This window comes from Phoenix dactylifera, chromosome 1, assembly GCF_009389715.1.
Source record: "Phoenix dactylifera cultivar Barhee BC4 chromosome 1, palm_55x_up_171113_PBpolish2nd_filt_p, whole genome shotgun sequence".
In the NCBI taxonomy this organism is placed as follows: Eukaryota; Viridiplantae; Streptophyta; class Magnoliopsida; order Arecales; family Arecaceae; genus Phoenix; species Phoenix dactylifera.
Window position 1 is genome coordinate 17,973,746 of NC_052392.1, and position 15,559 is coordinate 17,989,304.

At 42.3% G+C, this 15,559-nt stretch overlaps 1 protein-coding gene across 2 annotated transcripts; it reads left to right on the top strand.

Moving 5' to 3' along the window:
- The first annotated feature begins 3,471 nt into the window (after positions 1 to 3,471).
- LOC120111487 (putative RNA methyltransferase At5g10620) lies at positions 3,472 to 8,942 on the top strand. 2 transcript variants are annotated; one of them, XM_039128550.1, is made up of 6 exons: positions 3,472 to 3,699; positions 3,816 to 3,847; positions 4,119 to 4,261; positions 4,768 to 4,834; positions 5,401 to 5,478; positions 8,598 to 8,942. In XM_039128550.1, the coding sequence occupies exons 1-6, from the start codon at positions 3,504 to 3,506 to the stop codon at positions 8,688 to 8,690; spliced, it is 609 nt and encodes a 202-aa protein (XP_038984478.1). In that variant the 5' UTR covers positions 3,472 to 3,503; the 3' UTR covers positions 8,691 to 8,942. The 2 variants fall into 2 exon arrangements, with proteins under 2 accessions (XP_038984478.1, XP_038984473.1); XM_039128545.1 differs by having other exon boundaries at positions 3,475 to 3,705; positions 8,598 to 8,937.
- Positions 8,943 to 15,559: the final 6,617 nt, after the last annotated feature.

The following is a 15,559-nucleotide window of genomic DNA, read 5'->3' on the forward strand; positions in this document are numbered from 1 at the left end:
TGGCCAGCCTCCGTGGCCCCTGGCTGGGTGCTCTCTCCAGAGGGAGGCCCGGACTTGGGAGTCCTGACCTCGAAGGGGAAGTCCGCTTGTAGGAGGCTCCGGTTGAACTGGAGCCGGAGGAGGCGGTGTCGCTGGAATGCCCCTGGGTTGCAAGCTTTGGACGACGGTAGCCAACGCCTGCATTTGCTGCGCCAGGGCATCAAACTGCTCCGGTCGAACTTGAGGCGCTGACTCGGCCGGAGGTGGTGAGTTCCGAACGGAACGTTCTGGACTTGGTGGAGGACGTCGAGAGGCATTGGAAGCCCCTTTGCTTCTTAGCTTCATGGCAGCGAACTCGGGCCCTTCCTCTAGCGCCAACTGTTGCTGGAAATTGGACCCGGGGGCCGCCACGAAGCCAGGGGAAGGAGGGGCTCCGCCGCAGGGACAGTGGATGACCGTGCGCCGGCTGGTGGCGTCCTCCTGGAGGGGTGCAAGTCCGCCGTAGGAGCGGTGGTCGATGGCGTGCCGGCGGGTGGCGTCCTCCTGCAGGGGCGCAAGTCCGCCGTAGGAGCGGTGGTCGATGCCGTGCCGGCGGGTGGCGTCCTCCTGGAGGGGTGCAAGTCCTGCAAGAAAACCGGTGGTCGGGCTCCCCGGCGCCGGCCCTCCGATGCTTAAGTCAGAGGAGGCAAATATGTGGAGAGAGCAGGGAAGGAGTATGTGGAGAAGACAGAGAGAATATTTGGATAAGATCCAGAGGATCAGTTTCCTCAATTGTCTGTGTTGTTTACTTCTCTCCACCCGGTCTAGGAGGGTTCTCTCCAGCTTCGGGTTTTTCCTCCTCTTTTTGGTCCCGTTTTTTGGTCCTCCCTCCCTTTTCCCCTCCAGGTTTTCTTTTATAGGAGGATTTTTGTTACCTGGGAGGTGACAGGAGGTTTGTCCTGTTTTGTAATAATTGGGCACGATTTGGCCCATTAATGGCGTGGTGGAAAATAAGGCCGAATCAGACCGGAACCAGGAAGTTGTCACGGAGGGTTCTCTCCAGCTTCGGGTTTTTCCCCCAACAGTCACCATATCGTTGCAGCGTAGGAACAACATGATGATAATTCAAGAAATTTTTTACAAAGAAGAATGCCTTGGGTGATGACATTCGCATGAATATGGTAACTGTTGGGGGAAAAACCCCAAGTCATACCGTCACGGAGGCGCTCGGCCAACGGGCGCCGGCCAGAAAGGCGCTCGGCCAAAGAGTGCCAACCGGAAAGGCGCTCGACCGAAGAGTGCCGACCAGCAGGGTGCTCGGCTAGAGAGCACCGACCAGAGAGAGCGCCAAGGAGAGGCGCCCAACCAAAAGGACCAAGTAGGGATGCTCGGCCAGAAAGGCGCTCGACCGAAGAGTGCCGATCAGCAGGGTGCCCGGCTAGAGAACGCCGACCAGAGAAAGTGCTTGCCTAAAGAGCGCCGACCAGGAAACCAACCAAAGAGCGCAAGACGCTCACCCAAAGGGCGCCGAGCAGAAGTACTATGAAGCAACCCCGCCACAGGGCGCCCCATTGGGCGACCAGCTCGGCTCGGCACCCCTGCCGAGCCGATTGCCTTGGACCAAATGTTCAACTTCCGCCTAACCCTCTAAGCCTGAGGGACCTGACAACTCCACTACAACCTGCCGCTATCTCCAAGCCATCAAGGCAAAAGATCTCCGCAGGTATTCGGCACGACCCGCCATTAATGCATGAGACCCCCTCGAGTCTCCGATGCACTCAGTCATTTAATGAACACGGCTCAAGGCGATCTCCGGATCACTGAACCATCAAAGCGTATGGCTCTCCCTGACCGCCGGTTCACTCGGTAATAAATGCACTTACCATCCACGGACCCCAGGCCTACCACGGCCGGCGGTTCAACCACCCCAACAGGTCCGATCGACCGTGACAACTCCCTGGTTCCGGTCTGATTCGGCCTTATTTTCCACCACGCCATTAATGGGCCAAATCGTGCCCAATTATTACAAAACAGGACAAACCTCCTGTCACCTCCCAGGTAACAAAAATCCTCCTATAAAAGGAAACCTGGAGGGGAAAAGGGAGGGAGGACCAAAAAACGGGACCAAAAAGAGGAGGAAAAACCCAAAGCTGGAGAGAACCCTCCTAGACCGGGTGGAGAGAAGTAAACAACACAGACAATTGAGGAAACTGATCCTCTGGATCTTATCCAAATATTCTCTCTGTCTTCTCCACATACTCTCTTCCCTGCTCTCTCCACATATTTGCCCCCTCTGACTTAAGCATCGGAGGGCCGGCGCCGGGGAGCCCGGCCACCGGTTTTCTTGCAGGACTTGCACCCCTCCAGGAGGACGCCACCCGCCGGCACGCCATCGACCACCGCTCCTACGGCGGACTTGCACCCCTCCAGGAGGACGCCACCAGCCGGCGCACGGTCATCCACTGTCCCTGCGGCGGAGCCCCTCCTTCCCCTGGCTTCGTGGCGGCCCCCGGGTCCAATTTCCAGCAACAGTAACCAAAAGCATTGCTTCCAAGCTTTTGGCTACATAAACGTTTAGCAGATTTTTCTATCCAACAATATATGAAATATCTTAACGATGACAATGAGAGATGAGAATTATGGAGACATCCAATCCTCGATACTTTTTTGGAGCCGTAGCAAACATGTTGTTTCAACATCTCTTAAAAATAATATAGTCCTCAATACAAAATCACTCAAATAGAAAAGGAAACAAGCTAGCTTTACCTACTGAGCCATGAAGCAGAAAACTGAAGTCAGGCTCCTAGTGTAGCCTAAATGACATGTGTAGAGGACAAGTTATTGGAGAAGACTTATCTAACAACAACTAAGGTTCTGACTCATCTCAAAGGATTAATAGTAACACAAGTAATTCTACATCATCCTATTGGATGATCCATTCAACTTCCCATCTAACACAGAGTTGAACCGAGCAATATGGTGGAATTGCATACCGAATTTCATAAAAAAAAAATAAAATATTTTAGAGTAAATTACAATTTTTTTCTAAAATTAGGATAAATTATACTTATAGCCAATAATTTGAAAATTTACACTTGTCTCTGAAGTTTATTTTTATTCGACATTAAATGAAACCAAAATACTACGTTAGAAAAAAAATTAAAAATAATCAAAATAATCTTAAGTGACATAATAGCTGTTCAAGAGCATAAAAAAACGTAATGTATCTTCCTCTCCACTCATGAGTACTTTTGATTTCTTATATGAGGTGAACAGTTTCACTAATATCGTTAATCTTAATTGATTGTAAATGCCGATATTATAATTTATTTGTGGTAAATATAATAAATTTAAAAGCCAAAGAGAATTTTTTGTAATGTATTTAATCTTATAATCTTTAATAAATAAGAAAGCCTGTTTAAAAAATTATTTAATAAAATATCAATTCAGGGAACTGGATTTTTTTTTTTTTTAATTAGTTGAATCGTTGTGCGAAAAACGTGGATGCCGATAAGATTACGCGTTTTTTATGGAGGGTTACCGTGATGACCGTTGCCCATGACATCCAGAGCCAAGGAAGTTCGGAAGTGAAGATTTGTTTCTTTCCTCCATATTTCTCCCAGGGATCACATAGAAACCTCTCTCTCTTTCGGTCAGGCAGAATGGAAGTCGCATCGAGGTGCTACTGCCATGCCCATCTCTCGTTCTTGATGAAGAAGAACGCGGCGGCTCCTTTCCCGGGTAGCGGTAATCTTTATTTGATCGACTTAGATATTTAGTTCTTTGTATTTCTTCCCCCATGGAACGAATACGAATTCTAAACTCTTGGAAATTTCTTTCTTTCTTTGTTTCGGCAGAGAGAAGATCCAAGTACTCGGGTCAGTCCGTTGTATGTCGCCGCCTCCACTCAATTCTTTTCTTCTCTCTTCCTGTCTTCCATAGACCAACCAATAGACTTTACCCTAATTAGGGTTTTCTAGTTTTTTTCTTTTTTCCGGATTTTCCTGAAATGCTGAGAATTTGGTTTCTTGATGGAGATAATCGAAATAAAACTTTGAATATAAAGTTAGGTCTCGATAGAATTTTGTACAATCGTCCTAACTCTCAAACAGATTTCTTATGTTTTTTTTTTTTTAATTTGATTTAAAAATATTGTCAAGAGAGCAATTCCTGTGCGGGTATTGACGGTGGGCAAGAGGAGGTCTCAAGGGGTCCAACTTCTGGTCGAAGAGTACAAGGAGAAGCTCAAAAACTATTGCAGCATCGAGGACGTTCTTATCAAATCTAATCCAAAGAATACTGGGTACACAAGATGCTCTTTTCCCCCCTCCAAACAAAGAAATGGATATCTGAGATAAATTTTATCCTACATTGATAATAGAGCCACTTCTTGTATGATTCGATGCTTATCTTTCATATAGATGCATGAGCTGATCTTTATTCTGTGAAGGGTACTTTAATTTTGAAAGGATTGGCCTTTCAGTATCTTGTTTTGATGTATGAATCTCTAAAGTTTAGGAACATTTGAGAAAATCTCTGAATTGCATCTTAGCACCCATAGTCGTGCAGTCCTTGGTAGTGACACATTGTTCACCTTTTTATTCCTTCTGCACGATTTTTTTGGCTGCAGTTTGGATATCCAATGTGTTTGAATTTTTTCCCCCCACTTGTGGCTCAGCATCAGAGTTGATTCTTGCCATATTAGATGTTATTGGATAAGGCCGTAGGAGAACTAACAGAATGATCAATCTATTTAATATTCTCCTTTTCTTACTAATTTTAAGGTTGATATGATCACATTTCAAGCAGCAATGTGAAGGCCCAGATCGAAGCTGAAGACATGCTTATCATGCAACAAATTAAGCCTGGAGAATGGGTATGACCTTGAAACATTTTGGTTGCCATGTTCAGATCATTCCTTTCTTTTTTCTTTGCTCCATCTTGACAGTTTCTCCTGACAGGATACCGGTTAATTTGACAAGCATCTTCATTTTGTTTTCCCTTTATGATTGGCGCAGTGCATATAACAGATACTTGTTTGATTAACCGAAGGTTACTATGGCACTTACCATCTTGATATGGTGACTTTCCCAAATATCAGTACTCATTGAGTGAACAATGAGAAGGAGAAAAGGGGATAATCATTGGAAGAAACGGAATGGAGAGAAGATTTACATGAATTCCGCAACAAAATCATGGCAAATCAAAACATAATGACAATCATTAACAAACTCTCTAATGTGTAGTCTGCCCAAACTATAAGAACTTGTGATATTGGAGGATCTAGGCATTAATAGGAATAAATAATAATCAAGGATAGATCAAGTCAATCTCAAATTGTGTGTTTAAGTCTGACTCAACTTACACAAATTCTTCAGATCAATTGCTTGTATATTTGCCTTGTAGCTATTATGTTATTATGTTTCTTTCCATTTCATCTAGGTTGTTGTGTTGGATGAGCATGGAGCAGACATTGGATCTGAGCAAATGGCTGACTTGGTGGGAGATGTAGGGACAACAGTATGCACTTGACCTTGATTCAGTTTCTTTTTCACAATGGTTAGCAGATACGAATGCCTGAGATGATTTGAATTGCTTAAGAAAACTATGTTTTACGTTTGTGAAGTGAGCATGTTATTAATCAAGTATCCTTGCTTAATCAGTTTCAATCTTCAATAGATCTTATATTAAGCCAACATTGCCCACCAGTCTTAGTACCTACTGTGTCTAAATTCGAATGCTTTCTCCTATCAACATCTTATAGCAAAACTGTTTCCCACCTTTCATAACTCCTTTGTGTAATCGGAGGTAGCAGTCTTTCGTAATGTTAGACTCACCTCTTTCGTTCCCTAGTAGAATGACATGCCTCTGATATTGTTTTGTTATTATCTTTCCCTGGAAAAAAGGTCAGATGTCTCCTTGAGGTTTCTTTGTGAACTTTAGGTTTCGTATACTTTAAGGTATTTCAGTTAATGAGGCACAACAAATCATGAATTCCCATGCTCTACTCTCTTGAAACCCCCTTCAGAGCCTAATTTACCAAGATAATCTATCATCTGACTTTAAGTATCATCAAGGAGCTCCACTTTTTTTCTTTCTTCTCTCTCTTCTGAAAGTACCTTCAAGATGTTTCTCCTTCTATTACAGTTTTCCCTCGCATTTCCTTCATTAATCCTTTAACTTTGGGATGATAGAAGCATACTTACTATGTGAAGCCACATGAAGATATGCATATGCTATCATCTTCCATGGGAATCTGATTCAAATCAAGTTTTCAATATCTACTTTATGAGTCCATGTACATACCCTGGTGAGATCCAACTCAACGTGTCCAAAAATGTCAGAAGAGACGGGAAACAAGAAACATTGGAAGCCCAAATGCTAGTTGCCTAATTGTATAATATACGAATCTCCATATTCAAATCCTCTCTGATAAACCTTTCCTACAATTTAGGTTATACTCAAATTTAGTGCCCACTTATAGGCCAATTTGTGAAGTTCATAGAGCAGATGTAAATGTCATGTGATTTGTGAAAACTGACATTCCTTATTTTCATCTAAATGCTATCTTAGATTGCATGCCACTTCTTTGTTTATGGATTTCAATTCAGATGGAATTGGTATGGGTGCATGCTTAAAAGTAAGGATTGCCGAACTGGTACTGAGTGTCGTACCAGTCGGCACTTGGTTCGGTTCGGTACCGGTTCGGAATCGGATCCGTACCGAGAGAAAACCTGCCGAAGTTGGAAAAGGAGAAGAGAAAGAGAGAGGCGAGCAGGAGAGGGAGGGAGAAGGAGAGGCCGTGGACGCCTGCGGATGGCCGCGGAGGGGCGGCGGAGGCCGTGGGGGCGCGACAGAGGCCGAGGCCACGAAAAAAAATTGAAAATTTTTAAGTGAAGTCGGCAAGAGAATTTTTTCCACGGCCGCATCCCCTCGTGCGGGCTTCGCCGGCCCTCCACAGGTGTCTGCAGCGCTCCTTCTCCCTCCCTCCCCCACTCGCTCTCTCTTTTTCTTCGTCTTCTCCGGCTTCGGTAGCGAACTAGTTTCAAAGCTGGAACCATACCAGTAGGCCACCGGTACGGTTCGGAATGGACGGAACTATCTGGTTCAGGACGGTTTTGCATTCCTTGCTTACAGGCGCACATGTAATATAAAGCTAGCTACAATTATGTTTCAATTTGGAGAAAAAACATAAAAAGAAACAGGCTATGAGTAAATACATATACAACCACTTCTGGCTGCATAGGTGGGAAAATACTTAAGTACCATCTCATTTGTTTTTAATGAAAATTTCTAAATGCTTTAGGCCTTGATGTAGCGACATTACAATGTATAAAAAAAGAACCAGCGGGGTTAAAAATTAAAATGCTTGTGTTCACAATATAATATCATTTTCCTTTCTTTTGTTTTTTTATTCTTAATGAAGGATTGAAGTGCCAGTGGGATGGTGGCTATCTCGGCTGTCTCGTCCCGTTCCAGTGAGATCACAACATATGGGATGGGTGTGGGACCTTGAAACTCACTTCCGTCCTTTGTCCTGGCCGTCCCGCCTTCATCCCGACCGGGTCATGCACCGATACGGCCATCCTGGTCAGGATGTGCCCTTTTTTTTTATTTTGTTTTAGACGATGCTTTGGGCTTTTGACTCGTCGTCGAGAGGAAGGACTTACCTTTTTTGCCGCTGATGCGTTGGCATCGGCATCGTCGTTGGGAGGGAGGTGGGAGGGAGGTCATTTTGTGGCCCCCTCTTTCTTCGATGTTTTTCCCACAACACGGGCTTAGAGCCTTGGATTGCTCAGAAACCCCTCCTTCCCTGTTTTACGAGCTCGGATCGCTCGGAAGCACATTCCGATTTATCCACGAGCACAGCACGGCGCCATGAATCTCTCGGGAAGGAGGACGATAGAGTACTGCATTTTTTTTTTCTCCCAAACAGCTGAACCTATTGATGAGTGGATAATGGAGTCCATGTGCCCCGCTCAAGGAACTCAATGCAGTGGACCGCTCGGAGAGACATGCCAGCGTGAGGGGTTCGGGTTGTATCTTTAGTGCGTAAGAAGATTTTGCGAGTCATCCACTAGATCACGTCCCACATAGATCTCAAAGCATTCTAAACTCCCACATTCATTAGGCTGCACAGATCTCAAAGCAATGATTGTGCGTTCCATCGGTGAATTCGCACTAAGAAAGGTGAATCCTTCTTTGGTGTGAAAGATACAGTCTCTACCCCTGCATGAGAGTCACGGGGTGCTAGAGGCATGGGAGTCCTTTTTTTTCCTCTAACATGCTACTCAGAGACCAGAGTGGACCTCGTGTGCATGGGGAAGAGAAAAAGCCAACTTTTCCCAAAAAACTGAAAAGGCAAAAAAAGAAAAAGAAAAAGAAAAACTATCCATATGAAGGGAAAAAAGGTGGATTCGCACGATTCCTTCGCATTGTCCTTCAATCACCAATCTTTCCTCTCTTCAATTAGCATACCTGCCACCTGCTACATTTGAAAGTTGACATGATTTGAGATTTGAAGTAACAATCTGCTGTGAAATACCTCTTGTTTGGAAAAAAAGGAACACCCATTATGAAGTTTGATCCCACTATCGAGATAGTGAGATGCTATAAGCATCGGCTAATTACCATTGCAGCCAAAAAACAAGAGAAAGAGGAGAAGAAAGGAAGGGAGAGGAAGGGAAGAAGGTTGCTCCATCTTCTATATCAGAACCATCTTGCATAATTAAGGTAAGGTCTTCCTCTATCATTAATTTAGCCAAAATAAAGTAAAATAAGGTAATTATGATAAATTTTTTGCATGAAATTATGAGATATTATGAGTAGGATGTAAATTTTATTTTTAAATATGTATTATATTTTTGTAAGATTATCAAATTTTTAGATGAGTCTAACATATGAACCTAGGCTTGATCAAGCAGAAAGTAGATGAATTTTAATAATTGGATGTGGTTTATTCTTTTTTGATGTATTGCATACTTGATAGTCTAAAATGATTTTTTCTCAAAAAAAAGCTAAGAAATATCTAAATCTTTTTTTAGTTTCTCCAATAAATGGGCCCTCTAATAAATGGGCCCTCTTTGAAAACATGTGCCATATTAGATATCTTTACTTAAATGCAAGACCTCTTTTTGAGTATCGTCACTTATATCGTGATTACTATGACCAATTGGTCATAGTTGACATATGGTTCAATTCATGCCTGAAATGGGAACCATAACATGGAATTAATAGATTCCAGCCTATTGTTGACATGTGGCTATATTTCTTATAACCTTTAATTTTAAAAATATATACTAGCTTTTAGTTCATGATAGACAAGATGTGCAACATACTTGTGCCACATGTTACAAATTGGATGATTTGCTATTAAATTAACATTATTCAAAGAAAATGTAGAAAAGGTAGATATAACATTGGCAGCTTAAAGCCAATTTATAGTTACTTATTATGAATTTTAATAATGACATGAAATAATAAAAATAAATTTTATTAATTACAAAATATATTTAGAAATTTAAAAAATATTTTAGAAATTACAAAGGTTATAATAAATGTAGAAAAGGGTGGATATAGCATATACAACTACTTATTATGAAGTAACAATTATATGAATTAATAAAAATACATTCTATTAATTACAAAATATTTAGAAATTAGAAAAAAATATAATAAATATAGAAAAGGATGGATAGCTGGATATAGCATATGCAACTTAAATCCAATTTCTAGTTACTTATTATGAATTTTGTTAATTACAAAAAAATAAATTTCAATTTTTAAATTATATAATTAAAATATTTAATTATATAATTAAAATTTAGAAAATTAATGAATGTAATGAATATAAAGTTAGGGAAAATTAATATTAATCTCTAAGTAATTTACATGCATGGATGATTATTTTCAAAAAATTTAATAATTTTTAAATTATTATTTAATACAAAATATCAAAAAATATTAAAAATTATAATAAATTTGGAAAAGGGTGGATATAGTGTAGGCAACTTAAATCCAATTTCTAGATATTTATAATTATTAATTACATGAATGATTAATATCTTGAGGCATGAATATTTATTTTACAGTTTTATTATTTTAAAATGCATTATGAAATTGCAAGGAGTGCATATATCTTCTTGACTAGATGGAGCTTGATAGTAAGCAGCAGAAGGATCCAAATATTGGATGGCATTTTGGAAAAAAGGGGGAAGGACCGCCACCAATGGAAATATAATTACCGTGGGCTGGAAAATAAAGGAGGTGAGGTCACCTGATTGAAGCAACGCTTGGTCGGTGGCTTCAGTGATGTTAAGAAGTGTCCAAAGGTATCCACAGAGGTTCAAGTAATGATGGAGCATTTGCAAAAAGAAAAGGAGGTGAAGATAGCATCCAAAGCTCGAAGGGAAGCACTTGATCATCGGACATCTCTAATCATATATTAGCGTAGACTTGGATGATGACGATGGTTATTCTGATTCAAATGACTTGGAGGCAGCTCATCTATGAGAGGCTATTCGGGGCTCTTGACAAGATCAGTGGCAACATGAGGAGGTATTGAGATATAGAGCACAGTTTGGGGACTCTCAATTTTAGAAGGGTGGTGGCTTTTGGTGTAGTAGAGAGATCACATTCACATGTACAGTCTGCTGGATTAGAGAGGAGCCGGTCTATGAGGATGAGATCTTCTATCAAGTCTTTGTTCGGTGCATTTGGGAAGAAATCGAAGAAGAGCTTTGGAGGTTCCACCATCCATGATTTAGATCCTACAACATATCCAGATCTTGAGTTAAAGCAATTGAGGATTGATGACTATATAAACAAGGACAGAAAAAACAAATAGGGAGGCAATTTCCAACTGGTTTCACTCTAGCCCATATTTCAGCATGGGCAGAGGCGAATACTTACTTTGGATCGATGATAAGTACAGTGTAGAAGGCATGTCCAGGTATTGATCCTCCTACACCCTATGAGATACATGGACCATATTTGCAGCAGCAGGTCACCGTGCCAAAGCCTGGATTAAGAGTTATAAAAAGGAGTGGAAGACTTATGGGGTGACATTGATGTGTGATGGTTTGTCTGGACCTACTAGGAGGAGCATTATTAACTTCCTAGACTAATGTGATAGGATGACCATCTTTCATACTTCAGTCGATGCTTCAAAACAAAGTACATGACTAATTATATTTTGGGCTTGATGAGGGACATAGTTGATGAGAGAGTATATCGTCCAAGTGGTCACAGACAATGGGGCAAAACTACATGAAAGCGGGAAAGGATCTAATGTTGGAAAAGCTACAACTGTATTGGATCCCTTATGCAGCACATTGTATAGACTTGATGATGAAGGATATTGGGCAGCTACCTAATGTAAAGTCAGTAGTAGAAAGTAGGCAAGTTGATGCAGGACGGCTACGAAAAGAAGAAGAAGAAGAGAAAAGGAGGAGGAGAAAGAAGAAGAGAAAGGAGGCTTTTCATTCAATCATGCATTAACCCTAATCAAATGCATGGAACCAATATATATAGGGTCATAAAATAACAAAAAGACCCCTACTAATAAAATAATCCCAAAAGCTCTAAAATAACAATATACAAATAAACCTAATCAACATAAAATAAAATAACATAAATCAAATCAATCTAGCTACAACGAAAGTGGCTGGACCATCCTCCTACGACGACCGTGGCCCCACGTAACAGGCGGTCCGGTACTAGTGTCCGCACCAACTCCTCCCGATGGAAAGAAGTCGATCTTGGCGACCGCGGCTCGGTGCAGCTCTGGTAATACTCCAAAAGGTCCAGATCAATACGCTGGACCTCTTCTCGTGTAATTCAAGTCGAATCGGACTCCGGTCGTCCTCTCCAACGAACCAAGAAGCGATGAATGCTCCCAGCATTGGATAAAACGGCTTTGCTCGTCTAAATGGCATCAATGAGTTCTTTTTGTGCTGGTGGAGAGGCAAAGAAAGTGGGGATGGTATGGAATCAGGGATAGGGGAAGCAGCGGACTCAAAAGAGGGCTCAACGAAAGGGTCATCAAGAATGGATGTGGGACCCTTGTAAGCAACCAGATCTTCAATATTAAAAGGAGAACTGATACCAAAAATCAGATGGAAAGTCAGTAACATAGGCATTCGTGCTCACCCGGTGCAATACCCGGAAATGGCCCAACACTACGAGCCTGCAGTTTCTTAACGGTTCCATGCGGGAAACCGCTCTGGCTGAATACGTACCATAACATAGTCCCCAGGTTGGAATATCTTATCCCTCCTATGGGAAATCAACTTGTAGTTTATATTGAGCATTACTTGCAATAGATGCCGCTTTTGGATTTTCTTGATGTAACTCATGGATGTGTTGTGCAAATGCATGTGTAGACTCAGAAATTCTAACATGTGGGGTGACATGGGTAAAGATCTAAAAATTTTCTAGCTTTGTAAACCATGCACGATCTCAAATGGACTCATGCCCTATAGACTATTGATCGAATTATTGTATGCAAACTGTGCGATAAGAAGGACTGAATTCCAATTACGAGTATGTTCGCCCACAAGGCACCGTAAGAGATTCCCAAGATTTCGGTTGACCACTTCTGTTTGGCTGTCAGTTTGTGGATGATAAGCAATGAAAATTTGAGTTTTGTACCAATCGAGTGCCACAAAGTTTTTTCAGAAGTAACTCATGAAACATACATTTCGGTCGGATATAATGTCTTTGGAGGCCATTGAGTTTGACAATCTCATCAAAGAAGAGTTTGGCCACTTTGGAGGCATCTGAGGTTTTGAACAAGGGAATAAAGTGGGCCATTTTGGAAAAACGGTCCACGACGATAAGAATGGAATCGTGTTTCCTGACGGTATAGGGAAGACCAAGCACAAAGTTCAAACTAATGTCATGCAAGGACGATCGGGTACCGGTAAAGGGGTATATAGGCCAGTGTTCTGTTTTCGATATTTGGCTAATTGTCAAGTTCGACATTGGCCAATGATTTTAGCAACGTGCCTTTTAGGCGAGGCTAGAAGAATTGACGTTCCACCTTCTTCGATGGTCTTATCCCGTCCGAAATGCCCGAAAAGGCCACCTGTATGTACTTTCCACACCAAGAAATCTCTTACTGATGTTCGTGGGATACAAAGCTTTGCTTTCCTAAACAATAACCATCTTGAAGGTGAAACCCATTGATCGAGGGCCCTCGTCCATCAGCAAGGGTTTTGTAGAGTTTTCCAAAATCAGAGCAAGATAAGTAGTCATCTATGAGTCGGTCGAAGCCCGTGACATGCACAGACATTGTCGAAAGGAGGGTCACTCGATGGCTTCAGTGCATTCCGCAGCAGTGTTGGAGGCACCTAATGTGTTTGAGGACAAAGTGTACTTCTGGAGAAACTCAAGCATTTGGCATGCCTAGAGTTTAGTTTCTTTTGGGAATTAAAGTAGCGAAAGAGCTTCATGATCAGAGTAAAGGATGAATTCATTTGGGCAGCAGATAAGGGCGCCAATACCAGAGGGCCTGAAAATTCCTTGTGCTTGGTCTTTCCCGTACGTCAGGAAACACGATTCCATTCTTGTCGTCGTGGACTATTTTCCAACATGGCCCACTTTATCCTTTGTTCCAAAACCTCAGATGCCTCCAAAGTGGCCAAACTCTTTTTTGATGAGATTGTCAAACTCTATGGCCTCCCAAAGACCATCGTATCCGACTGGGATGTACTTTTCATGAGTTACTTCTTGAAAAATTATGGTACTCGGTTGGTACGAAACTCAAATTTTTTACTACTTATCATCCACAAACTGACTGCCAAACAGAAGTGGTCAACCGAGTCTTGGTAATCTCTTACGGTGCCTTGTGGGCGAACATATTGGTAATTGGGATTGAGTCCTTCCTTGCGCACAGTTTGCATACAATAATTCGGTCAATAGGTCCATAGGCATGATCCATTTGAGGTCGTGCATAGTTACAAAGCTAGAAAACCTTTAGATCTTTTACCCCATATCATCACATGTTTAAGATTTTCGAGTCTGCACATGCATTTGCACCAAGACATCCATGAGTTACATCAGAAAATCCAAAAGCGCATCTATGCAAGTAATGCTCAATTAAACTAACAAGCTGACTCCTATAGGCAGGATAAGATATTCCAACTTGGGGACTATGTTATGGTACGTATTCGGCCGAAGCAGTTTTCCGCATTAACGTTAAGAAACTGCAGGCTCGTAGTGCTGGGCCATTTCCAGGTATTGCACCGGATGGGCATGAATGCCTATGTTATTGACCTTCCATCTGATTTTGGTATCAGCTCTACTTTTAATATTGAAGATCTGGTTGCTTACAAGGGTCCCACATCCATCCCCAATGACCCTTTCGTTGAGCCCTCTCTTGAGCCCGCTGCTTCCCCTATCCCTGATTTCATACCATCCCACCAGCACAAAAAGAACTCATTGATGTCATTTTAGACAAGCAAGCCGTTTTATCCAGTGCTGGGAGCATTCAGCGCTTCTTGGTTCGTTGGAGAGGACGGGCAAGCTGTTTTATCCAGTGCTGGGAGCATTCAGTGTTTCTTGGTTCGTTGGAGAGGACGAGCAAGCTGTTTTATCCAGTGCTGGGAGCATTCAGCGCTTCTTGGTTCGTTGGAGAGGACGACCGGAGTCCGATTCGACTTGGATTACATGGGAGGAACTCCAGCATATTGATTCGAACCTTTTGGAGTATTATCAGACCTGCACCGAGCCGCGGTCGTCGAGGTCGACTTCTTCCCACGTGGGGAGAGTTGTGTGGACACCAGTACCGGACTGCCTGTTACGCGGGGCCACGGTCGTCGCAGGAGGATGGTCCAACTATTTTCATTGTGGCTGGATTGATTTAATTTTATGTTGATTGGGTTTATTTGCATATTATTATTTTAGGGCTTTTTGGGATTATTTTATTTGTAGGGGTCTTTTTGTTATTTTGTGACCCTATATATATGGGTCCATGCACTTGATTAGGGTTAATGCATGATTGAATGAAAAACCTCCTTTCTCTTCTTCTCTCCTCCTTTTCTCTTCTTTTTTTCCTCTTTCCCGTAGCCGTCTTGCATCAACTTACGAAAGTGGCTGGACCATCCTTTTGCGACGACCGTGGCCCCGCGTAACAGGCGGTCCGGTACTAGTGTCCGCACTACAAGTAGTATCGAAATACATCTACAATCATCCTTGGGTACGTGCTCTCATGAGAAAAGATGTACAAGGGGAGCTACTTAGGCCAGGGTTGACAAGATTTGCCACTAACTACATAGCATTGAAGAGCCTCCTTGATAATAAGCTTGGTTTGAGGGCTATGATGAGTTCTGATGAATGGAGGGCTTCTAAATATGCAAGGGCCAATAAGGGATGATGTGTTGAGGGTATTATATTGAGTAATGATTTTTGGAACAGATGCTCCAAGGTGGTTAAGGCAGTAGAGCCCTTGTATGTAGTGCTGTGGGTAGTAGATACTGAGAAGTTCTCTCAGATGGCTATGTACATGCCAAGATGTCAACTTGCAAAGAAGAGATTATAGGAGCAGTAGGACAAAAGAAAGCAGCATCATATTTGTGTCACGACCCAAATCTGGACACGA

Bases quoted from the DNA above. Each gene is read 5' to 3' on its own strand.
- LOC120111487 (XM_039128545.1), top strand. From the start codon at position 3,504: ATGACCGTTGCCCATGACATCCAGAGCCAAGGAAGTTCGGAAGTGAAG. The intron at 3,706-3,815 runs GTAATCTTTATT...TTGTTTCGGCAG, and splicing joins GGCTCCTTTCCCGGGTAGCG to AGAGAAGATCCAAGTACTCG. The intron at 4,262-4,767 runs GTACACAAGATG...CATTTCAAGCAG, and splicing joins TCTAATCCAAAGAATACTGG to CAATGTGAAGGCCCAGATCG.